This window comes from Schistocerca gregaria, chromosome 6, assembly GCF_023897955.1.
Source record: "Schistocerca gregaria isolate iqSchGreg1 chromosome 6, iqSchGreg1.2, whole genome shotgun sequence".
In the NCBI taxonomy this organism is placed as follows: Eukaryota; Metazoa; Arthropoda; class Insecta; order Orthoptera; family Acrididae; genus Schistocerca; species Schistocerca gregaria.
In genome coordinates this window covers 390,167,607-390,193,573 of record NC_064925.1, presented here as the reverse complement: position 1 = coordinate 390,193,573, position 25,967 = coordinate 390,167,607, and the positions used below count along the sequence as shown (strand labels likewise).

The 25,967-nt window shown below is 39.7% G+C and overlaps 1 protein-coding gene across 1 annotated transcript in view; it reads right to left on the bottom strand.

Annotated features, from left to right (window-relative positions):
- Positions 1-9,482: 9,482 nt before the first annotated feature.
- LOC126278146 (uncharacterized) overlaps positions 9,483-25,967 on the bottom strand; it is a 28,727-nt gene continuing 12,242 nt past the window's right edge. Inside the window, exon 2 of the mRNA XM_049978037.1 lies at positions 9,483-15,279. Coding sequence (XP_049833994.1) covers positions 14,262-15,251 — 990 coding nt within the window. The 5' untranslated portion in view covers positions 15,252-15,279 and the 3' untranslated portion in view covers positions 9,483-14,261. The remainder of the gene's footprint in view (positions 15,280-25,967) is intronic.

Here is a 25,967-nt window from a genome sequence, read left to right as displayed (position 1 = left end):
GTTTGGTTGGTGGAATGTTTTAACAAGTACCAGGAGTCCAGAATGAGATTTTCACTCTGCAGCAGAGGGTGGGCTGATATGAAACTTCCTAGCAGACTAAAACTGCGTGCCGGACCGAGACTCAAACTCGGGACCTTTGCCTTTCGCAGGCAAGTGCTCTACTAACTGAGCTACCCAAGCACGACTCACGCCCTGTCCTCACAACTTTACCTCTGCGAGTACCTCGTCTCCTACCTTCCAAACTTTACAGCGCACACTCCGCTGCAGAGTGAAGATCTCATTCTGGAAACATCCCCCAGGCTGTGGCTAAGCCATGTCTCCGCAATATCCTTTCTTTCAGGAGAGCTAGTCTGCAAGGTTCGCAGGAGATGCATTCAAACAAACGAATGCAGATAAAATCTCTAAAAAAATGGCTGTTCACCTTACAAATTCTGTCAGATAATGCCTCTACTGACTCATTTTGCTTCTGTATTAATCCAATGAGCTTATCCCCCCACCCCGCACCCCAAAAAAAATAATCTGGCTCTATTTTTCTAACAATAGCTTTAAAAATGTCCTTCAGCCAGCTGGTCAATGTCTGGGTTTTACTATAGGTTTCATAGTATGCGACATATACATTTTAGTGTCAAGTTATCCGTAACTTAGCCACAGACAGACATGTCACATCAGAACAATTCCCTAACTGAGCTGAGCTGCTTCCCTCATATAATCCAAAAAGGCTGATATATCCTCAGATGCTTTCGCACAAAAAGGCATAATGAGACTAGTTGCCATAGGATCACTGGATGGGACAGGTACGTTCCCTAAGGTCTTGGTATCCCATCCCTGGAATTGCGTCAGCCCCCTTGCAATCTGTAATGCTTCCAGTTCTCTGTGCAACTCCTCATTAACACGGTTTTGTTCTACTTCATCCTGGAGTAACGTGGCTGTCTGACCGTTTTAAACCCAACATCCTCGTTTAAAGTTGCTGCATGTGTTTCTGATTGTTGAGAAACTTCCATCTTGAATTATACTACATACCAAGTAGGAACACACATACCAACACAATGTCAATAAGCAAAAACAATCACATTAATTCCTCCTACATATCATGATCCACCAGGGCTCACTGCACTGAAATGTTTCAAGGACAAAACTTCTACAAGTTTGACTTGTTACTGGCACTGCCTTAGTACATGGTAATTCGTGCACTGATAAATCACAATACTGGCACCTAGTCAGCCGTAAGTACTCTTCCCTGTGATAGGTCGGCATGTTCTTGTGATCACTTCCAAGTTTCTATGCAGACCCTTGTGACTCAACATGGCCTCAAAATAAAAGAAGAAAGGAAAAAGGCCAAAAAATTGGTTTCTCACCAAACCGCATAATGACAGATGTCAATAGTTGCTGATGTACAGGTGTGGCTCCTCAGCAGCAGCAGCACAAGCCATTGTCAGCACTTCTAACACCAAATTTGTAGGAGTCCACCAGATGCAGCCTCCTACATGGGTGTAAGACAGCCGTGCTGAGGTGTGGTCCTGTGATGTGCTGAGATGCTAATGAGACATCATTCAAGTAACACTCTATTTTAGTGAGAGTTTTTCAGTCACTCTGTTCTCTTTCCAGTGTGGCCTAGCAGTGGCCATGCTGAGCCTTTATCGCACCAAGGCGCAGGGTAGCACATCAGTGCATGGCAAGGAATATTCAGGCACTGCCATCTGGCATTTTCTGAGGTGAATTCTGTGCCAACACCACAGGAGGTATGAGGCCATCTTGTTCCTGCATCATGGTGAGGTTGTAGACATCTGTCAGAGCCTCAGAGCGCTCATTGAGTATAGTTGCACTTAGGCTCAGCCCCAGAAATCTGTGTGCCCTTCATCAGTTGTCATGATGGCACATAGGCTGAAGACCCGACAGTGACATGAAGGACAGCTGGAGAGGCAGTCCCAACATATAGCTAGTACAGCAATATTTGTACTTCCCTGATTTAAAGTTGAACAGCCTGTAGATAGTAGATTGGTTCTTAATTCACAGATCAGCCTGGCCCTCAGTCTTTGGGAAGTCACAGGTGTGACCAGCAGGAATACAGCTCATAGAGTTGAAGCTCCCTGCTGACTCGTAGCAGTAGACGTTTTATTTCAGCAGACGAATATCCATTCTTCATTAGTGCATTGTGGAGATGTCCCATCTCCACGTCGAGCAACTCGGGTTCACAAATATTTCTAGCTCTGTCCACGGATGTCTTGGTAATACCCCTCTTCCTGGGATTCAAACCACCATCCACAACAGAAGCGGGGTGCTATCAAGACATTAGCGGACAGAGCTAGAAATATTTGTGAACCTGAGTTGTTCGACATGGAGATGGAACACCTCCACAATGCACTAATGAAGAACAGATCAACATGGAGATGGAACACCTCCACAATGCACTAATGAAGAACAGATATTTGTCCGCCAAAATAAAACGTGCGTTGAAACATCCATGCTAAAATCATAGTGACATACAGGCTACTGCAAAATCTAAGGTTTTCTTCCGTTTGTTAAAAATGTAACGGAAAGAATAGGGAGGATCCTGACGAAGCGGAATATTACCGTAATTTACAAGCCCACTAGGAAGATACAAAAATACCTTAAGCCTGCCAAGGATGCTCGCAAACCATTGGAAAAAGCTGGAGTATATAGGATCCCATGCAGCTGTGGAGATGTTTAGGTGGGTACCACTAAAAGAACTGTTTTAAAACATTTGGAAGAGCACAAGGGCAAGTGTAGAAGAGAAGAAATGGACCGATCAGCTGTTGCGGAGCATGCTTTCCAGCCAGGGAACCACCATATTAGTTTTGAGGAGACGCAAGTACTAGCGAACACAAGTGGATATTACGAACGGCTCTACAGGGAGGCAATCGAAATCACTAAACACCCGAATAATTTCAGTCGAAAGGAGGAGGGTGTGAAATTAAATGGTATAAGGATTTCGGTGTTAAAGAAGATCTGTACCACCCATCCACTACTGGGTGATGGAAACAGCGATCAACGGCAGCAGACTGTGGCCAATTGCACTGACGGTTTCGAAACACGTGACGTCATGCCGCGGCGCAGGAGTGCGCGGACACAGAATTTAGCGGCAGTCAGTAGTAAGCCAGGGGATGTGTTGGAACTTGCATTGAGCTACAGACCCCCTTGAAGATTTCTCCTGCAAGCGGGGACAAAACCTTGGGAATTGACACAGAATTCATCACCCTTGAAGATTTCTCCCGCAAACGGGGACGAAACCTTGGGAATTGACACAGAATTCATCAACCGACCACGGCATAACAGCCCGGATAATCATAATGGACAATTTTTTTTCAGTCTTGGCTCTTCAGGCAGTTTTCATGGGGACAACTGGGCCTTGGTTTTGACATCTCCAATGTCGTATCCATATACTCGTGTTGCAATGTCGTTTTTGGTTGAAATTCAACCATTTCACAACAAGTTTTGCTGTTACACATTTCATGCCAAATAAATTCGAAAAAAATTGTTTAGAATGAGCCAAAGGATACGCCGACGTCATCAGTAACCTTTCTGATAGTGATTCAATGATTTTCCATAACATTTTTTTTACTCTTTCCATACTGTCATCAGTAATTGATGTGCTGGGTGTCCAGGGCGGTAGTCATCTTCAACGTCTTCTCTCCCTTCTTTGAAACACTTATATTATTCACAAAAGCTTGTCTTTACAGCAGATTCACCAAAAGCCATAGTCAATATTTCAAATTTGGTGCTGCACTTTATTTTTCTAGCAAAATTTAAGGCAAATTCGCTGAGTCACCTTTTTCGTAAGTAAAAATTCACAGAGCACTCAAAAACATGTATAACTTTTCGACTGTCAATAATTAACGAAAAATTCAAAACTGATGAAAATTAAAACATACATCAGGAACAAATGTACCAACAAGACAAAAAGTTTTGAAAATTGGATGTATTAAGCCCACGAAAATAAAAAATTCCCCACACCTCATAGGTCAGATAGGAGCATATTATGTAATTAGCAGTATCAGAAACACTTTCCGATTTTGTGGCTGTGGACCACATTGGTCCATTGTCTTGTGGCCAGAGAGAAATGGGATACACTCCCACAGGCAACAACCACTGTGTAGCTTACACACACACACACACACACACACACACACACACACACACACACACACACACACACACAGTGAGAACAAATGTTAAAGGATGTAACATAGACATTATGGTAAGAAATATTATGATTATGACACAGAACTACTCAGCTGCCCTAACCAAGAACATCATTTCAGTGAAATCCAAAAAGAAACCAATGAGACAGAGATTGACATGATGGTGGAAGAGGTAGTGAAACCCATACCGAAGATGAAAAGCAATAAATGCCAGGAGAGAATATGGTGTATGTAGAAATGTTAAACTACATAGGAAGCAGACTACGGACCTAGCTGTGCTCTCTCAGTCATTTCATTTGGAAGACTGAGGTGCTGCCAGACATCAGGAATATAGCAGTTGTTTGTCCATTGTACAAGAAAGGAAATAAGATGGACTGCTCTAACTACCAAGGTATCGGTTTACTTAATGTGGTACAAGATCCTTTCTACAAATATTTTAAGCAAAGCTAAAACCATTTGCATAAAAAAAGAAATCATGGGAGAATATCAGACTGGATTCCATCCAAACTGTTCAACTACCAATAATGTGTTTGCTCTCAGGCAAATTTCTGACAAAGAGATAGAAACATCAGATATTGTTCATAAATTATTAATCGGGATAGCCTCTTTAAAACCTTGGGAGCTCAAAATCCCAAATAAACTTGTTGAAATGATTAGAGTATGTATGGGTGGATCAAGAGTGACAGTGGGAACAGGAGGAGCCTACTCATCAACCTTTCCCCATTAGAACTGGATTAAATCAGTGAGATTATCAGGTGAACCATTGAGTCTTACCCTGTAGAAAGTTTTAAGAGAGAGCAAAGTTGAAGAGTGTAAGGGACTACGAATAGAAGGTGGCAGGTTCCAGGTGCTCCCTGCTGCTTTTGGATAAGCAGCTGCCAACAGAAAGTCGTATACACCTAGCTCACTCATTTGTTACATAGTTTAATTCTTAATTTCTTTGCGTGTTTTTGGTACTTGCATTGTTTAATTCATAAATTTTGGACGTGTTATAGTATTTGAGAGTTGTAGCATCGCGTTTTAGTACCTGAATAGTGTAAATTCGCGTAGGCGTCTGTCTTCTGTTTTTGTTTTGAACGACCAGTGTCGGTTGGTCACAGCCAGTGTGCTCCCTGCCGCCGTTGGATAAGCAGCTGCCAGCAGAAAGTCATAAACTCCTAGCTCACTCATTTGTTACATAGTTTAATTCTTAATTTCTTTGCGTGTTTTTGGTATTTGCATTGTTTAATTCATAAATTTTGGGCGTATTACAGTATTTGAGAGTTGTAGCATCGCGTTTTAGTACCTGAATAGTGTAAAATTGCGTAGTCTCCTTCTGCCGCCAAGCAGTGCGTCAGCAGTGCGCAAGTAGCAGCATTACTGCATTTACTAGGCAATCTTGTATTTTAATAACCGTATAAATTTGGTGTCGATTTGTTTGTGCTCTCTGTAGATTAATTCAGACGTTCTTTGCACAACAGTTTTTAGCATGGATAAGGACTGCAACTGCTGTGTTCGGATGCAGGCCGAGTTGGCATCCCTTCGCTCCCAGCTTCAGGCAGTGTTTGCTTCGGTCACACAGCTTGAGGCCAATGGGCATCACTGTGGGGGTCTGGATGGGGGGTTTGTCGGGGGTTTGTCGCTAGCGGGATGAAAGCAGAGCTCACCATCTGCAGCATTGTCGACAGGACTGACTGCAGACCTTTGCTACAGAGCCAAGTGGAGGGCCTGAATCAGAGGCTGAGACGGTTCTGCGACCGTGTGGGCTGCAGATTCCTCGACTTGCACCATAGGGTGGTGGGGTTTCGGGTTCCGCTGGATAGGTCAGGAGTGCACTACATGCAGCAAGCAGCTACACGGGTAGTAGGGGTTGTGTGGTGTGGACTGGGCGGTTTTTTAGGTTAGATGGCCTCGGGCAAGTACAGAAACGGCAACAGCCTCAAAGGGTGCAGGGCAAAATCAGCACATGCGGGGACCAAGCAGCAATTAATAATTAAAAATGAAAATAAGTTTTCCAAACTTCATCAGTGTCTGCTTCAGCATACAAAGGGTACTAGGGAAGTTTTGCAGTATGATGCAACATTATGTTGCAGGAGGCTGATTGTTGCTGTATTCTGAGAATACTTTGTTCTTGCATTGTAGCCGTTGTGCCAAGTCGTTAGTAGGGTTAGTTTGAAATGCTTGCTAACGCATCGTCATCACAAAGTAAGATTCGGGCAGTTTTGTGGAACAACTTCGTGCATGGTTTAAACATAGATCTGTGGTTTGAAGAAATGAATCTTGCACTCTGTACAACTATATTCAGGTGGTTCAGAGAATTCCAAAGAGAAAATTTTATTCTGGAGGATGCTGAGAATATGAGAAGGCCACAATCATCAGTTACGGAGAAAAATGTTAGATGAAGACACACGAGTGACCTATATGCTGATAGAGTATACCTTAAGTATAAACGCAGCAGCAATTCATTCGATTCTGCATGATCATTTGCAAGTAAAGAAACTTTGTTGTCCCTGGGTGCTGCACAGACTGACAGAAGAGCAGATGACATGACGTGTGACTTGGCGCCATAAGATGTAAAAAGAAGTTTTCTAATGGACAATCTCAGTACATGAATAACATCATGATACGTGAGCAGTGCCTACCCAAAGTCATCCAATCTTTGAAGAACCTGTGATCGAAGTTAAGAATGGACATTTGCTTCCTCCATCACGACACCACTCCAGTTTACCGCTCCGAAGCATCCATCGAATATTTGTGGGATGCAGGACTTAAACTTCTTGAGCGCCCTCCTTATAGCCCAGACTTTGCTTCTCGTGGCTTTGCACTGTTCCCACATGTGAAAATGAAGCTGAAAGGAGTGCAATTTTCATGTGATGAGGGCCTCCTGGGGGCCTACAGAAACTTGGGAGAACTGGTTTAGGGACTAGTTTTGAAGGATGGAGAGCTGTATTCAATGAAGCAGAAATTACTTCAAAAAAATTAAGTTCATAAAGCTGTACTGCAGAACTTTCCTAATACCCTTTGTATTAATGTTAACATCGTAAGATTTCAGAATGATCAAATGAATATGGTATGCAAAATATGCAGTATTAAGAAAAACAAATGTGGCACTGAATAATAATTCTACAAAGCTAAAAACTGTTTAGAATATGAAAATATACATCACAATTGAAAGTTACATGTCTCAACTTGATCCAGTTGGATGTAAAAACCTCATATAATGTGATACCAATAAGCTATCTCTATCAGTTTTCAAGCTATTTACTAAAAAACAAATTTGGAAGGGAAATGTCCTTGTTTGTAATAGATTACATATCATTTGTATTTGTAATAGAAAGTTCTACTTACAGCACTCGATTACATTCATGCAATAATACAGCTTTACCAAGGTTCAAGACTATATTGTAAATAATTATAATTATAAGGGATCTTAAATACAGAGTTCAGAGGTCATGATCTACTGTTGGCTCCACTCTAAAAGTTCTAGGTGCAAAGTTTAAATGCAATTGAGTTAAAACTTTTTCAGTAACTAAAGCAAAGTTAACTCTATTTATATAAAAATTGAGAAGGCTGTAAATTATTAAAAGAACAGAGATATTAATTAATGTGTGTCCGAGAAAGGAATCATTTAGATACTGCTACCTGTGGCTAAGGTGGTTGATAGCAGACGTTCGGTTTGGCAGTCCGCTGCACCCATATATAAATACAGCCAGAGAAACACTTCGCACCACTATATCAATCTGTCCATGTCAGTCAAGTGCCTGCATGCTCTGTGCCTCGGTTGATGTCAAAGCTGGGCAGCTACCAAACGCACTTACAATAAAGTAGGGAATAACTTGTGAGAAAGCACTTACAATAAAGTAGGGAATAACTTGTGAGAACTGTACAGCATCCCGGATTTCACGGAAGTAACAGTTTGTGTGCCAATTGTAATGTTGATAAAACTGCATGGCAAGTGGCGAGAATATTTTCCACTTTGCAGTGAGCAATTAACTTTTGCGATTAGAAGTCTCGGTGATAGATCATTTTACTTGGAACTTCCAGTACAGGTCACATCTGAACAGTTAATAGTGCTGTTTCTGATAGGTATATTATACAGAATACTAAGACTTATATTCTGTGCATGTGGACTTTTACAGAATATATCAATCAGTTAATACACAAAACTTTTATGTAAAGTCCTAGTAGGAACATTTTCTTTCAGTGAGCACAAAGAGTAACGTAGACTTGCAGACCGAAAACTATGGTCAGTACATTCTCCATTGCTTTCTCACAGACTGCAAAAGTTTTCAGGCTCTTGTCAATGACAAAGGTTGGTTTAAAGCATGCACAGACAATTTGTCTTTTCACAACAATATAACAAAGTAACAACCATTTAGATGATTTGCCCCCCCTGCCCCACAAGTAGAATAACAATTATTGAATGGGAATTTTAAAAAAAAAAAAAAAAAAAAAAAAAAAAAAAAAACCAACAATGTTCAAGTATCTGTTGTATATGAATGCAAAGCGATTCTTATTGTAAAGCTTAATATTTAAATTAAATTACATAAAAACAATAACATGCTTACTCACTTATTTGGCATGGCAAGAGTGAGGATACAGCAGTTTTACAGAATTAAATTAGGGACTATTTCCATAAGCATCAGAGTTGCAGTTTCCTGTACCCTTGTCATTTTATATAAATGAGCAAGTGTGTCCGAAATTAGTATTATAATAATGTTTTTGAGGTTGAAATAATACAATGGTACTTTGTTTTAATATATAAGACATTACGTATCAGCACAGACATGGAGTTACTAACACTGTGCAGAATGCTCAAGAGTGAGCCTTGGAGTCTTACAAGACAAGGATTGCCAACAGAGATGCATACTAATAATGGGTAATATCACTATTGAAAAACTGTGTACAATTTGAATCAATGTGATCTAAGTCTCCACTCAAAACACACGACTGTCAATAGTTGCATATCAAACTTTTATGGTTACATGAGCTACTTGGAATTCATTTCAAGACTAGAGACATGAGGCTGACTAATAAGTAATATATCAAGATTAAACCTATACCAAGGTTTTTTTACAATTTTGCCAGTGGGTGGCAAACTCCACTACTCTGCAAGAGCCCCAGGTGTATACCATTTCCTCCCTCCTGCTCAGCCACACACAGCTGTAATTCAGGTTTTTGCAATGAAGTACTGGCCGTTGGGCTCAGTCTGGCAGGTCTGACAGTCTGCCTGTTTAGATCAGAATAAAACTGCGCAATTGCCATAGGTTACAGAGATTGAAAGGAACTTTATTGTCCCAGACAAGACCGTTACACAAGTAGTGAAAGTATAACTTGCCAGAATGAGAGAGAGTATAAGCTTGACTGTTTATCTGTAACTAAGCTGTACAATGAAAAAACATGAATGGCAGTTCTGTAACAGTAAAGACACAGAGGAGGCATGACAAGTATGTTGCAAAACACAAGGACTAAACAAGTGCTGCAATGATGGCAAAAAAAACCAGCATTCCCTGCAGCCTCAGAGGGACCTCAATTGACAGCACGAAACCAAATACTTGCGGCATGACGTATGCGTCAAACAACATATTAGTGGGTGCAGTTGCCACACAGTTAAATAAGTGTATACCTTTGAGTTCCTTTTATTTCCTAGCGACTGCTTTCCATGAAATATGAGTAAAAGTACACAGGCAGAGCGTATTCCAACCATGGTACAACTAAACAAAAACTCAGCCACAGATAATACAGATTATTATTATTATTATTATTATTATTATTATTATTATTATACAGATAATTACAGATTATCCTTTAGTAGATAATTACTCTGTGAATTAGTAGATAACTACACTGTGAGAAAAATGCATAATAGTGCATCATCAAATTGAGCTTCACAAACAGCAATGCAGAAAAGACTTGCAGCAGAGAGTAATTCCATGACAGTAAACCAAATATCTGAACACATACATTTATCAGGTACACTTGACAAGAATTCTACAGTATAGACAACTTGTCCTAGAAAATAGTACTGTTCTCTTTCTCAACAAAATATCAAAATCAGAGATGGAGTGGCAATAATCAATTTATCTGGATGAAGAACAGTCACATCCAAGATACAAAATTCACTATCTACAATAATATTATTTCCTGAAGAATGCCTTGAGACACATTAAAAGTATCCACAACACCAAGACGACAGTGAACTCTTAAAAGAAACACAATTATATTATGTCTTTTGGCAGGTATGCACATTTTTGTAGGTGGTAGTTAGAGTCAGCCCAAACAAATATTGTTCATCACATGTTTAGTGTGACACCCAGTGTCAACAAAAAATATCAGACTGTTTTCTCCTACAAACAAAATGATTTTTAATCTATTCACATCCTGCTTGTCATATGTGACACACAGAACTGGTAACTTCTGTCTGCTTACAAACTGAGATAACGTGAAAGATACACATACCAATAGTTTGGTCGCCTTCCACAAGGTATCATGGCCTACCACAGTAAATTTCAGCACTCAAGTGTTCAGTTACTGAAATTAGCTATTGTTTACATAATGCCTGCAGTGGAAAAACACTGTCAAAATTCTATAAACATTTGTTTTATTAATTTATTCATTTCTAGCCTCCTTGAAATGATGCTATTCTATTGTCAACAAACTTTTAATGGGATATTAGCCCATTGTAGTAGTAAGATAGCACTTTCTAATAATTTGTTGGATGACTTACGTGTGTCTTACATGTGTGTGGCACGGATAATTTGTATCTCATAAAAACATTTGTTCAAGTGTAAATATTCAGCAGTAACTTGTTATAAGTTCTGGCACATTTCGCTACTGTTGAGCGTAAAGTGAAACAGCTTCAATAATAATAATAATAATAATAATAATAATAATAATAATAACAGTAATAATAAAAGAATAATTACTTGACTGACAGTAAAATAAGTAAACTTTTTTTCCTTAGGGTCAGAAGATAAGGGTACTTCAAGAGCACTTGCCAGTTATAGGCAAAGGTCCCAAATTCAGGTCTCAGTCCAACACACAGTTTTAGCCATGAAGTTTCATATCAGCACACACTCCACTGCAGAGTGATAATTTTACTCTGGAAACATCCCTCATACTGTGGCTAAGCCATTTCTCCACAATATCCTTTCTTCCAGGAGTGCCAGTCTTCCAAGTTCTGTAGGACAGTTTCTATGAAGTTTGGAAACTAGAAAATGAGGTACTGGCAGAAATAAAGTTGTGAGAACTAGTGATGAGTCCTGTTTGGGTACCTCAGTCAGTAGAGCACTTGCCCGCAAAGGCCAAGGTCCTGAGTTCAAGTCTCGATCCGGCCAAGGACCTGAGTTCAAGTCTCGATCCGGCATTTTCTGCAGTTCTTGAAAAGGTCGCTAATAAGTAAGGAGACAATCTTGCTTGCTTGAGATAATTAGCCAAGTTGTTGAGAATTATATAAGGCCTTTGAGAGAAAGTGACTAAAAGTTGAATTTCTTTCAGTGCATACATGACCAAACTACACTGCTGTGCTTTAAAATAGCTCTCTTGGAACTGGCAATAAAGTAAACAATCACATTTTTGTTTTCATTTTCTCAAGCAGTTTCTTACTTTCTGTTACAAGACTGGAGATTATTGCTTTTCCCAGTAATTTTTAAAAAATCTGAGGATCACCAGAAACTGAAGACATGGCTTTCAAATCACCAGTATAACTAATAACAAGACTGAAGACCATTTTTAATAAATACAAATTTTACTTTAAAAATTAACTAAATGATCAGTCTCATATGAAATGGCTCTTTTCTTTGTGCATGTGGATGACTGCAAACTCTCTACCAGTTTGCATGTTTACAAATCACTGCAAATAAAATAAAATGAAAAAGCTGCAATAATTCTCTGTGCATGTATGTCTTCTTCTTCTTCTTTTTTGTTTTTTGAGTCTCACAAGACACATTACGAAATATCTGCTTTTATTTCCTATTCATATACATAAAAAAAGCTGCACTAATTCTCTGTGCATGTAATTTGTCACATCTGCTATTTGACTCTTACAGAGGAGTGTCTAGAGAACATGCACTTCTCGATGTGTATAAGTTATATGCTTGGCTAAATGAGGTGTTGTGGACAGTAGGTTTTGAATTTAATCAAACAAAATCAAATGATTGTGTGAACAACACAATACTCTTGGAAAAAAATTTTCAGTAGTTCCATTTTTCTCAAGGAGACAAGAAGCAGAAACGATTTTTCTAGTGACATGAAATAAAGAAAAACTTTAACTGAGGGGATGTAAAGTGTGGAGTGTCATCATATTTTGTTCTTGGGGCACAATATTTCTGATATGCATTTCAATGATTTCCCACTAAACATGACAAACAATTTAAAATAAAATACTATTTACATACAAAAAATGTTGGACTGCTTCAAGAATGGAACTTACAGTACATAGTTTATAATACAGAGCTTTTGTAAGGAAAACATGATGATCAAGTAAACAGTGAAGTCAATTTTACATTTCTGCATAAGAAGACAGTTAGAAATCTACCTTGGAAGTATCTCTCTCACAATCTTAGGCAGGAACTGTGGACAATCAAAGACAGGAAAGGTATGTCATTCACAAAGATTTCCATTCCTCTGTTTTTTCTATATCTGCACTGCCGTCATTTGTGGGATGACATAACAACTCAGGGCATGGATATCAGCGTCTCTGCAAATGTTTCCTAAGAGTATAAGCAGAAGTTGTCGTGTAAGTTAAAGTCTCTTCACATTCCTTAAAGCTATTTGTGCACTATTGAAGAATGGGAGAAATTTTATGCATGAGGTTCCTCTTTTACATTTCATTTCTGCTAAGGTGGGCATTCTGAAATTAAATGGATGGTGGAGGAAGGAAAAAAGAGCTACTTGAGATTTAGATGATGTCTTCATGCTGATTTTGTAATGCTCCTCCATCAAAATCATCAGTTGAAAACAAGCATTTTGTTGTCTACTGGCTTGTGACTCACATCCTTAATGTTTGGTTTGTTTATAGCTCCAGCTTTTACTCTGATGACTACAGAGAAGATTTCACAGGTGACACCTGATGATTACCTTTGCCAGCTAACTGAAAAGACATGGCACCATGAGTGCTGTTGGTATCTACAGAAAGCTGGGAAAGAAATAGTGGTGTATGTGCTACCAATACTTGCCTGAGCCAGATAGGGCCTCGAACTTCTTGACAAGTTCCTAAGTGCTCAAACAAATTATGTGGGGAACAGCAGTGACTGCACAGCATTAGAGGTCATTTTCACTTTGGCATATAGAACCTGCCTCATTATCCTTACTTCTTGTACCGTCATTTGCTTACTGAGAAGCACTCTGTTGCATATCAAAATGTTCCCGAAGCATCTTGATCACAACTGCAGACACATAATCCTTCAAAATGGCATTGCCACATATTTTACAAGTCGCATCCTCCTTGCATGCCAACATTATGTAGCCAAGTCACTAACATTCAAAACAGTGGAGTAAGTATGGTGTAGAAGATCTTACCTTGATGAGGTTTTGAGCAGCAAACAGGCATGTAGGAAAGGTCAATTAGCAGTTGAGCTTTTAGATAAAAATTCTATCACAGAACTCTCTCTCTCTCTCTCTCTCTCTCTCTCTCTCTCTCTAAAACACACACACACACACACACACACACACACACACACACACACACACACACACACACACACTCATTTTGTGCATTTTTGTCGCACAACGGAACAAAGAAAAATACTGATATCTTAAAGAAACACGCTAAATAAACATACAAAACAGATAAATTTAAGCAGATGTGAAATGTTAACATTACATTTCATTCTTGCTAATTATTTTGAAAAGAATTATTACTTACAATAATATACAGATAGTTTCCCCCTTTATTGTGACTTGATGCACTGGCAGGGAGAAAGCAGTGACAAAAAGTATTTAGTTAGTAGCATGTACAAATATTTATTTATTTTACTGGAAACAGTGGCAGAGAGCTCTGATAATATAAGTATTTACCTAGTAGCATGTAAATACATTTATTTTATTGGGAACATTTTATATATTCTGATATATAAATAGAATGACATTTGTATTTTATCTTTGAGGTGTGTTTGTGAACTGTCAATGCTTATCAAAATTAAATGTGCCTTCTAATACTGTTATATGAGGTGCAAACCGTTTTAACTGAACCACCTCACGTTCACTGTATCCATAAGAATAATACAGGTCGATGATCTTCAGCTGCTTCATGGACTCTCTCATTGCAGACAGTGGTAAACCATTTACATTAGAATGCCTCATATGGAACCTTTTCAGGTTTTTCAAATGTAGTAGGTGCTGAAATGCAGCTGGACGCAAAGAATAGCACTGACTGATATCCAATTCAGTGACACCCGGACAATATTTTAAAAATGAAAGGTCCTTAAGAGCAGCGGTGTCTGTAATTTGTAAAATCTTCAGTTTGCTGCAATTCTTCAGATTATACAGTGCTTCTGATGTAACATTATTTGACTGATGCAAACAGAGCTCTTCTAGATCGGTGCAAGATTGACATAACAAGGATATTGTATCTGCACTGAGTGCTCTGGCACCAAAGAAATGCAGTGCTCTTAGATGTGCCAGGCTTCCCTGTTTTACCAACGGCTCAAATGTGTCATCTTTGTCTGGAGGTGGCCTGTTACCCATATAAACCGTTAATGATTCCAATTTCACGTTATCAGTGAAGAGTATGCTGCGACACCGACTTATAACAGACCTTGGAGCTGATACGTTCTTGATGTTTAGATGGTCTACTATGCATTTCAGCTCATCACGCTCGATAGACGAGGAAATATATAAATGTGAACCAGTGAACCAAGCCTGGAAATTGTCTGAATTGTCCGATTTTCCAATACAAAGTGAAGTTATATGAGGAATCACCTTTGCTATCTCCACAACATCACGTGTATTATGCTTGCCATCTATCTTCTGTTCCTTCCCTTTCCAAACAGCTGGGCTCTTGCAGAGTATGTGCCATCGCTGGCATACATATTGTGCACCTTTAACTATGTCGAGAGCTGACAAATGTGATAATATTTCAATAATCAGTTCATCCGGAAAATTCTCTATCATCCTTGTGATGACTGCTTTCAGTTATAACCTGCAAACCAAACACTAATATTAGTTTTTAAGCACACTGGTTTCTTAGCCTGTAATAATTAAACACAGGAAAATATTAAAATCTGTACCAGTCATTAAAATAGATGTTAAAAGTTAAAACAGGATATATATTGGATCCACGTGCTACATCTACATGTACACCACTACTTTGCAATTAGCACTGAAATGCATGGTAGAGGGTTCTTCAAACCTTCACACTATTTCTCTGCCATTCTACTCTCTAAAAGTGCATGGGAAAAATGAACACCTAAATCTTTCTGTATGAAAACTGATTTCTTTTATTTCATTAGTATGATCATTTCTCCCTATGTACGTGACATTAAACCACTTTCACATTCAAGGGAAAAAGTTGGTGATTGAAATTTCATGAAAAGATCTCACTGCAACAAAAACTGGTTCTGTTTTAATTATCCTCACGCCAACTCACATACCAATTCACGACACTATCTCTGTTATTTTGCTCTAATTCAAAATGACCTGTCCTGCTTTGGACATTTCAATGTCCTCTGTCAATCCTATCTGGTACGAGTCCCATAGCACAGTGCAATGCTCTAGAAGAGGATAAACAGTCTCTTTTGTAGAACTATTGCATCTTCTTAAGTGTTCTGCCAATAAAATGCAGTCTTTGATTTGGCTTCCCCACTGTCACTTTTCTGACAGTGAGCAGCAGGTGTTCTATCTGCTGTAACTAACCAAAATTGCATAACTTCAGGCACAGCAGATAGAACACCTGCTGCTCACTATCAGAAAAGTGACATCGCTTCTCAACAAGCAAGCAAGCCTGGCCAAAGAATGGCCAGACTACAGCACACAATTACAGGCACACTTCAACATCTACAAAATAATAGGTATGGAGCACAAAGCTTCCTTTGTGCCCACCATTCCAACCAAAGTGTAGAAACTCTGTGCTAAACTGTGCACAGGAACTGTTCTCAAGAAAGTCTTGTTTGATGCTTTAGTGAAATTACTAGATGATTATTCTGAAAAGTCAAATCCACGTAGCAGCTGGACATTTGAAATTTTTTCGTCTGAAGCAGCAGTGTGCTCAGACAGTCACACAGGCAACAGCAGATCTCAGAGGTCTCACCAGGCATTGCAAGTTTTAATGTTCACATGGAATTAACTGCATTGAAGTAATGTTACGTGATGCCAACACACAGAATGTATCTGATGCACATATTCATGCTGCAATTCTAAAACTAGTGTAACAATCAGAATGTTGAATGTAAGCATGCAAACATGAATGCACTGTCCTTCACAGGTGCGAGATATCAATTTGTGGGATGGCACTCCATGCCTGTTGCATTTGGTTGGTCAATAAAGAGATGGTTAATGCTGGTTGTGGGTTATGGAGTTGTTATCCAATAAAGTCCCATATGTGCTCAATTCGAGGCGTATCTGGCGATAGAACAGGCCAAGACAACATGCAAACACCTTGCAAAGCACGTTGAGTTACAACAGCACATGAATGGCAGCAATGCTTTGGCACCCAGGAGCACCAGCCCCAGCACACATGATGGCTATAAAGCGTGAAGCACAAAAAGCAATTCTCGCACAGTCCTTAGCAGCCACATGGCTATTTTCAAGTATGCCCTAAGACAACCAGGAGGTGCACAGAGAGCTACGGACCGCCATGTACCTCGCCAGGCAACAGCAAAAGGTCGCTGGCCCCATCACAAAAACTGGAGAACAGCTATTTAGAAAAGCCCAAACCCAGGGACCACTGAAGACAATTCTCTTTGACAGGAGCTTGATGATTTATGTGCTGACTGCTTGCAGTCCCTCAATTAAGCTCTTGTCAAGATGCCATTGGTAACGACAGTGTAACACCGAGAGGTAAGCTTCCGCATTGGAAAACAGCTCTCTTTGAGTGTTGGTCATTTCAGTGTTTAGTTATGGCTTCAGGGAGTTAGGTGGAGCCAAGTCCACAGAAGTGCATCTTGTTTGGAACTGCAGAAGAGGTGGAATTAATTTGTACTTACAAATTTTGACAACCAGAGCTGCTCTTATTCCAAAGGATGCAGCAGGTGAATGAGGCTTTTCTGGCACAAGTTCTTGCCTTAAAGACACCCTCTCCTGTTACTGTAGGGAGTGGTGCTCAGCCCACTGCCCAAGCACACCAAGGTGCATCAACAATACTGCCCCCTGACAAGAAAATCAAGCCTTGGGCCTGCTACACAACTTGATTAGACCAGCATCTTGCAGCATACAATGTCTGCGACCATCAGCAGCAGCATGCCTTACTGTTGGCCAATACAGGATCCATGATCTACCAGCTGCTACAACAGTTACATCCCCAAGCGGAACCACACTTAGTGCAACATGATACTTCAATGCTCAGATAAATATTGCTGCAGCTTGACAAAAGTTCTTTCGCTGTCAGAAGCTACATACCGAAACCCGTAGGAAATGGATATCAAGACTCTTAAGAGTCTCTCCTGGGAATGCCAGTTTTGAAGTGCTAATGAACAATGCAAGCTTCCTTATGCATCAGTTCTGGTCTGCAACATGATTTTAGTTTATACCCCTAATTGAGGTCTCCAGCAGGATCTCTTTAAGCTCAAAGATCCTTCACTCAACTCATGCCTTTTCAACTCTTGGGCTTTTGAGCAATCTGTTAGAGGAGCAGCTTCTATCCAAGATCTCAGGTCTTTGCCTCCCATCCTGCCTTAGAAGCTCTGCTTAAGCGGTTGGTGTCCAAGTCTGATAAAGCCACTCCCAGGATGTGTCATTTCAAACAGTTAAGATCTTCTAAATAGTTTTTTTTTATCCATCTGTGACACCGATGCCATTTCTGCAAGTCAAAGTGTACTGACTGCAGTAAGTTTGGCCATAAAGCTGAAGTTTGTCACTCATCCAATCCATGTCCGTGGATTGGGCACAGGGCGACCTCGAGGAGGATCCTTCCCAACCATATTTTCCAGAAGCTGCTGTCTATGAAGGTGGAGTTGGGAAAGCAAACCAGTTACCTTCCAGATTGACAATGGCTCGTTAGCTATGATAATCAACTAGGCTACATACCAAGCCAATGGGTCTCCTCCCATAGTGCCTTTCACAGCAAAGTTACATAGTTTTAGTAACAACCTCATTTCTGTGGCAGGATGCTTCTGGACCAGGCTCCACCATGGAGCTATGGTAATCCCAGCTAGGATTCTGGTCGTTACAGCTCCTGGGGCATCTAATCTGCTTGGCCTTGACTTACTCCACATTTTGGGCCTCAAGGTTCATGACACCTCTGAAACAGTCCATCTCCTGAGCCTCAGCCCCTAAACCACCCCAGACCCATAACCCCCTTTTACACACTGCAGTCTCAAAAGGACTGTTGTGTCAAGTTCATTCTCCAGGATAAGCTTCAACAGGATTTGCAACGACTCCAAGAGGCAAGAGAAGGGTGTCCTCATCCCCATCACATGTAGCCACTGCACCTCCCCCATTGTGATTATGGATAAACTGACTGGTGCTGTCTGTATTTGTGGTGACATCATGGCCACTGTGAATGACCAGTCCACAGTCACCGCATATCCCACGCATGAGCTTGAGGGCATTGTTTCTCATCTTGTTGAGGGTACAGTATTCACCAAAATTGACCTTCAGGATTCTTATCTCCAACTCCAATTGGACGGTGACTCCCGAGAGATCACAGACATGAACACCCCTTTTGGATTGGTCTTCTGATCTTCCCAAAGTAATTGAAGCACGTATCAAAGGATGTCCCAGTGACAGTGAACTACCTCAATGACACGCAAATGACCTCAACACAAACTTCTCCACATTCACAGCAGCGAACCTGTATTGTAATGTTGATAAATGTTCTTTTTTCCTCTGCAAGGTAGATTATTTAGGACACACCTTCAGCGCATCAGGCATACAGCCTATGCTGCAACACGTATCTGCCAGCCAACAACTGCCAGCCCCCACAGATGCATCCCAGCTCAAGTCTGTCTTATGTCAGCTGAACTACTATCGACAGTTCATTCCACAGGCTGCAGCAATTGTGGAAAACAGTTCATATAAAGCTTGTTTGGTAACAGAAATCCTATCTGAATAACATATTCTTAAATATAAAATGATCGCTAGACTTTTCTAAATGGAACTGTGGTAATTTTTGAACCAGGGCAATAAATATAAACATAAACAGGAACTTGAACATAAACTACTTAGAACTCACAATCAGTAAATGAAATAGTGAACATAATTTTTAACATTTGTAGGAAACCAGCAGCTTGTGACAATTATAATAAATGCTAATCCATACCATCCTGCAAGATATGAGTTTCTTCTGTGCTACGATTCATAGGCTCTTGGAAGTTCCTACTCACTTGGTCAATGTAAACAAAGAACTAGCCAGCTTCAAACAAATTGCCATTGCCAGCAGTTACAGCGGAGACACAGTTAAAACAGTTTATATGATATTAAAGAAAAGACAATCACAGGTAGAAGCCACCACCCAAACACAAAACAAAAATGCAACTAAAATGAAATGTGTCAAAATGACATATAGAGGGAAAATTTATGATAAAATCAAGAATAGGTTTCAAAAATCTAATGCCAACTTAGTTTTTAGAACATATAATACTTTGAAATTATAATTGCACCATCACATAGATTGAATAAGGAGATATGTTTATATTGGTTTGGAGGTATAAAACTAGGAGTGTGGTGACTGTAACAAATTTTACACAGGGCAGATCGGATAATCATTTCCTGCTAGATACAGTGAGCACACTAATACACAAAATAAAATGAGCACACTAATAAACAAAATAAAACTGCTTACAGAACACAAATGAAAAATATGAAGCATTATGAAAAATAAAATAATACACATTCAACAAAATGTGAAAATGCTACATAAAGTATCAAGGAAAGGAAACTAGACCTATTGGAAAATTTACAGGTATACACTGGGAATAGCAGTACTTCTCATGAAGTATTAAATGATCAACTAGAAGTTAATAAAAAAATTAATTGTTTTCATGACATTTTATAATTTAATTTCACTGTGTCTGTTATCATTCTTCATATCACAATTCATAGTTACTATTTATTTGACAATTGGTATGCCATCCACTTGGGGGAGCTTTATTATGTCTTGGCTTAACACAGACTATATCTTAACTTACCCAGACTTCGAGCATCAAGTGTTGGCATTTTTACATGTATAATTTGAATTTGGTCTGATGTTAATTGTTGGTCGTAAGTGAATCTTGTCACTAAATTCATCGTATTTATGTTTTCTACATGCTCATTTAACCTGTACTCTATGCGGTCATCTCAATTTCCCGCATCTGAGCTCATCCAGACTTTGAGCACTGAATTGTCGTTTCTGTTTTAAATTAGAAATCCTAAATTTCACCTTAGTTGTTAACCTAATGTTTTTTCCTTTACCATTAAAACGAGTACACATCATTTCATACACGGTTATCAAAGGTTGTTTCAACATAGTTCCAAACCTGAGCTCACCTAGACCTAGAGCACCAAATGGGCAGTTTATATTAATAATTAGAATTCTGTCTAATGACAGTGTCCACTGTAGCCATAAAGCTCAGTCAGATCTCAAGCACCAAACTTTCAGCATAATCAAGATTACCTCTCATGTTAGTTGTGAACCTTAAGCAGTATGTCTCGCATGTTTAACTAATAATCAGACTCGTGTACCACGTTAGTTGTGAACCATGAGTAATATGTCTAAAAGTTATCTCCACCTGGCTCACTACCAACTTAACTGAGCTGTACTCTGTGTGATCGGAATACATTTCATAATTAAGCTTTCCCAGACTTCAAAAATCCAACTTTTGTATATTTTATAGCAATAATTTTATTCGGTTTCACTTAAATCACTAACCATAGTATTGTTCTACTTTCTTTATTCCATTAACATGAGAACCTATGAAGTTATGTATTGTTACGAAGTTGTATTCAAGTAGTTCTGAAGATTGTTTCTTGCATTATGATGGTATATGTTACCACCACGACCTAGACCCCTGGTTATGTTTTGTACGATTTCCTGTAATAACATGACAATGTTTAAGATTGCATGGTTTAGCTCCTGTTCTCTGTCCATATATTTTTGTGACATTTTATATTAATCCAGAAAACAGCTGTACAAACCTAATTCTTGCACACATGCTATGAGACCTAGATGACCCAGACCTCGGGTTATATATCTTACTCTACACAAATTATTTAATTGGATAGATAAAAAATCTGCTCACCAATCAATAATTGATTGTTTTTAATGTTACTCTATACAAAGCATTGGGTAGCACTATTTTTCATTCTTGTGACTTTTGTATTCATGTCACCCTTGTATTACATATATTTTAATACAAATCATTGAAAGGCTTGTTGTGTTCATATTAATATCCACATTAGTAGCCTACACCTTACCCTTACTTCCACCATCCTATGACCTAGACCTTATACATTACACTTTATTTTTTTAACATGTATACTTGTTTTGTAAATTGGCTTTCTCTACATTTTTATGTTACGCATAATGTTTTATTATTGACTTGGTCTTTTTTACATTTCAATCAACTTTCTGCTTATAATGTAAGCAACATTGACAAATTTTTAATCAATTTCATAAAGTGCAATTACTTATATTTTTACTCAGCATTTTAGGAACACTCACACACTGGCATAATCCAATAAGACTTTTGTGATATATATTTTTTGCTTTACCACAGCTTACACTGCAATTATGTTAACAGCTTTAACACATTTGCTAAGAAACTTTTCACATTGTCTAATGTTGGTTTGTTGTTATTGTCTTGCTGCATTTGTACAAAATGTTGACGATTGATAATCGTAGATCTAGCTTCTGTGCATATTGTGAATATTATAATATGTACATGTAAATAAAACAGAAAGAAACTTCCACATGGGAAAAATATATTAAAAACAAAGATTCCTAGACTTACCAAGCGGGAAAGCGCCGGCAGACAGGCACATGAACAAAACACACAAACACACACACAGAATTACAAGCTTTCGCAACTGGCAGTTGCTTCGTCAGGAAAGAGGGAAGGAGAGGGAAAAATGAAAGGATGTGGGTTTTAAGGGAGAGGGTAAGGAGTCATTCCAATCCCGGGAGCGGAAAGACTTCCCTTAGGGGAAAAAAAGGACAGGTGTACACTCGCACACACACACACATATCCATCCGCACATACACAGACACAAGCAGACATATTTAAATATGTCTGCTTGTGTCTGTGTATGTGCGGATGGATATGTGTGTGTGTGTGCGAGTGTACACCTGTCCTTTTTTTCCCCTAAGGGAAGTCTTTCCGCTCCCGGGATTGGAATGACTCCTTACCCTCTCCCTTAAAACCCACATCCTTTCATTTTTCCCTCTCCTTCCCTCTTTCCTGACGAAGCAACTGCCAGTTGCGAAAGCTTGTAATTCTGTGTGTGTGTTTGTGTGTTTTGTTCATGTGCCTGTCTGCCGGCGCTTTCCCGCTTGGTAAGTCTAGGAATCTTATAATATGTACAGTTACACATAATCTATGGCAGTAATGCGACCTTGCAGAGTACCCATTGGGACTTTGGCACAACACAGTATGGCTGCCCAAATTATCACCAAACCCTCGCCCTGTTTCACTCTTGGGACGTAAACTCCACCAGAAGCTGGAAACAGTATGAAGCAAGACTCATCTGACCAAATGACTTCTTTCCACGACTTCCTGTCATTGATAACTGGATAACGCATGAGTGGTTTTGAAATTCCATCTCACCCCACAATTCCCAGCTTCTACAAATCACTTTGTGCTGTTTTGCTGCTGACAGGGTTCATCGGGTGAAGCAGTCAGCTCCACAGTGACTTTTGCAGATGCACTATTATTTTTTGTCAGAATCCACTTCACTTCAATGACTATCCATCACTACCACTCAACACACACTTTCATCTGCACTGTGACTTAGTGGATGATGTTTTCCCACTTTCCCTGTATGTGGCATAAGTCTTTGAAACTGTGCTTCCTGAAACACCAAACACATCAGTTATCTTGGTTACAGAAGCACCCACCATACATGCACCAAAATTTTGCCCGTGTTTGAATTCACTTAGCTCCGACATAAAGCACTCAACTACACAGAACACTGTTCTGACCAAGATGACACTTGCAACATTTTGAGGACACTGCGCAGATGCCATTCATTGTCAAATACAACAGTACAACCTGCAGGCTTGCCTAGTATCTGCACTTATGTCCAAGCATGCATTTCTCATGTTATTTCCACACTTTTGGTCTAACCCCTGTGTACCTGATAGAACAATCACTGTAAAGAAACTTCTAAAGAAACAGAGATAACTGCATAACAGGTGTAAAAAAGCATGTCTACAGATAAGAATGTGCCCAATGAAACACATTGAACTGTCAAGATGGCAAAGCAGGGTTGACATCTAAAGGGGGGAAAAAGATCACTAAATAAAGTTAGGCGTAACAAATTCTAAGCTCATTTACATTATGTATTAACAAAAGATACACCATTCAAAATATAATACAGAAAACAAAAGATTGGAAGTCCTACATACATTTGCCATGAAACCAATGGTTTTGCAGAATTAAAATGAAAATGCAAACTTCTTAAAGCTTAATCAAGTAGGTGTCACCTATGTTATCATGTAAAACAATAGTCATATCTCACAAAAGTTAGGATTTATCTAACTCTTTAACTGGTTCAAACAAAATACTTTAATGTCTCTTGGCATGACGTGGTCTGCAAATCCAAGAAATTAGTAACATTTGGCTTATGAGATGTTAATCACTAAAAAGATGTTTAACGAGTTTTAAATTGTCAACTTTCAGTCAATCTCCAAAACTGATAGCAATGACAAAAGTTAAGAAGAGATATGAAAACGAAGTACAAGGTAATTCTTCTTTTTGTGTGTGTAAGCAGAATATCACTGATGTACTTCAGGTCTGGTGGGGACGAAGTCTGTGGTACGCACAGCACAGTCCCAGCAAATACCCTCTCCCTTGGCAGATAGGACTTGGAGTAAACATACTAGCCGTGAGCCAGACGGCCTCCCAGTAACCAGCCTGCCCCTCGGCAGTCACCACACAAGAACTTTCATGAAATCCAAATGAATTTCATGAAATCTAAAAAATGCTATCCACTTGAACACAATGACTTCTTATGTCCTGTACCTTCACACAGATACATAAGCCACAGATGCGAAAAACGTCTCTTGTGGTTTTCTTGGAACTGCCAAAGTAGTGCACTTTACTACATGCACATTATGTTGCTTTAATGGCCTACTAAAGGAGCACCTAGTTCGAACAAAATCTGTGATCTCAGCATCGTGGCCTCCCCTTGTCACTACCACACTTATGCTTATTGTGAAAAGTACGATCATATAGCGGGTATCAAGTGTAATTTGTGGCTAGACAAAGGACCCAGCACTTGTTGTTCCTTTTGTATATCAATGACCTTGAGGACAATATTAGGAATATTCCATGTAAAGGACTCACTTACAACATTTAAAAGTTTAAATTTTAGTACATTTTATATATTTTTTGAAAGGGCATATAAAACACACTCAGTTAAAATATGTCGTATTGACAGCTGTGTCCCACTCGTCTGACACGTTGGTGGCTCCTCATGACATAACAGAAAACCATGTGTCAATGGACAATGTCCTATTCGAAACCGTATAAGGGCTACTTCCTCAGCTCATTGTGGTCAGAAATAGGTAAGCCAGAGTCGGACTGAATCCTTCACCGCTCGCAACTTCTTATCCCTCACTTCCAGCCACTGAGCCTCCCACCAACGCATGACCTTCTGAGTCACGAATGATGTTATTGCCTGCAGGGGGACTGAACAGCGAGCAGGAGGTGGGATGGAGCAAGCCTCCTTGGCAGCCACGTCTGCAAGTTCATTTCCAGGAATTCCTATGTGCCCTGGAACCCAACAGAAAATTACATCCTTACCCTGCTTTTGCAAGAGCAGGAGTGCATCCTGCACTTCTTGCACCATCCGATCTGCTAGGTATATCTGTTCAAGAGCGTGTAGAGCACTTTGGGAATCTGAGCAGATGATGAATTTCTTGCCGTGACGTCGTTGCATATGCTCTAATGCTTTCAGAATGGCAAACAGTTCTGTATAGTAAACTGAGAACTGCTCTTGGAGCCCTATCATACGAAGAGTATTGGGAAACACAGCAGAGCAGCCCATAAAATCCCCGTTTAGACCCATCTATGTAAACAGTAATAAAATCGGAATGGCGGTCTAAAATCTAAGTAAATTTAATTTTAAAAAGGTGGTCTGAGGTACAATACTTCTTGTAAGTAGCCAGATCAAGAAGTAATCTCGGCCGTTGTAGTAGCCAGGGAGATCACCTACTCCATCCCCAGTTGAGGACCTTAATGCCCTCCAGGTGTACTGACTCGAAACTCTCCTTTGCACAGATGCCAAACGGCTTTGTTGCCTTGGGTTGGTGGCGGAAGACACGTTCCAGTGCCGGCTGTGAAAAGGTGTTGGACGCCAACGAAATAGGAGTGGACTTGGCCCTGTATGCTTGCCGTACCACAAGGAGAAGACACTGAATGGATAGCGGAGGCTCTCCAGCCTCAACACATAGACTAGCAACTGGGCTCGTGCGATAAGCCCCCGTTGAAAGACTAACACCCTCATGGTGAATCACATCCAACATTTTGAGAT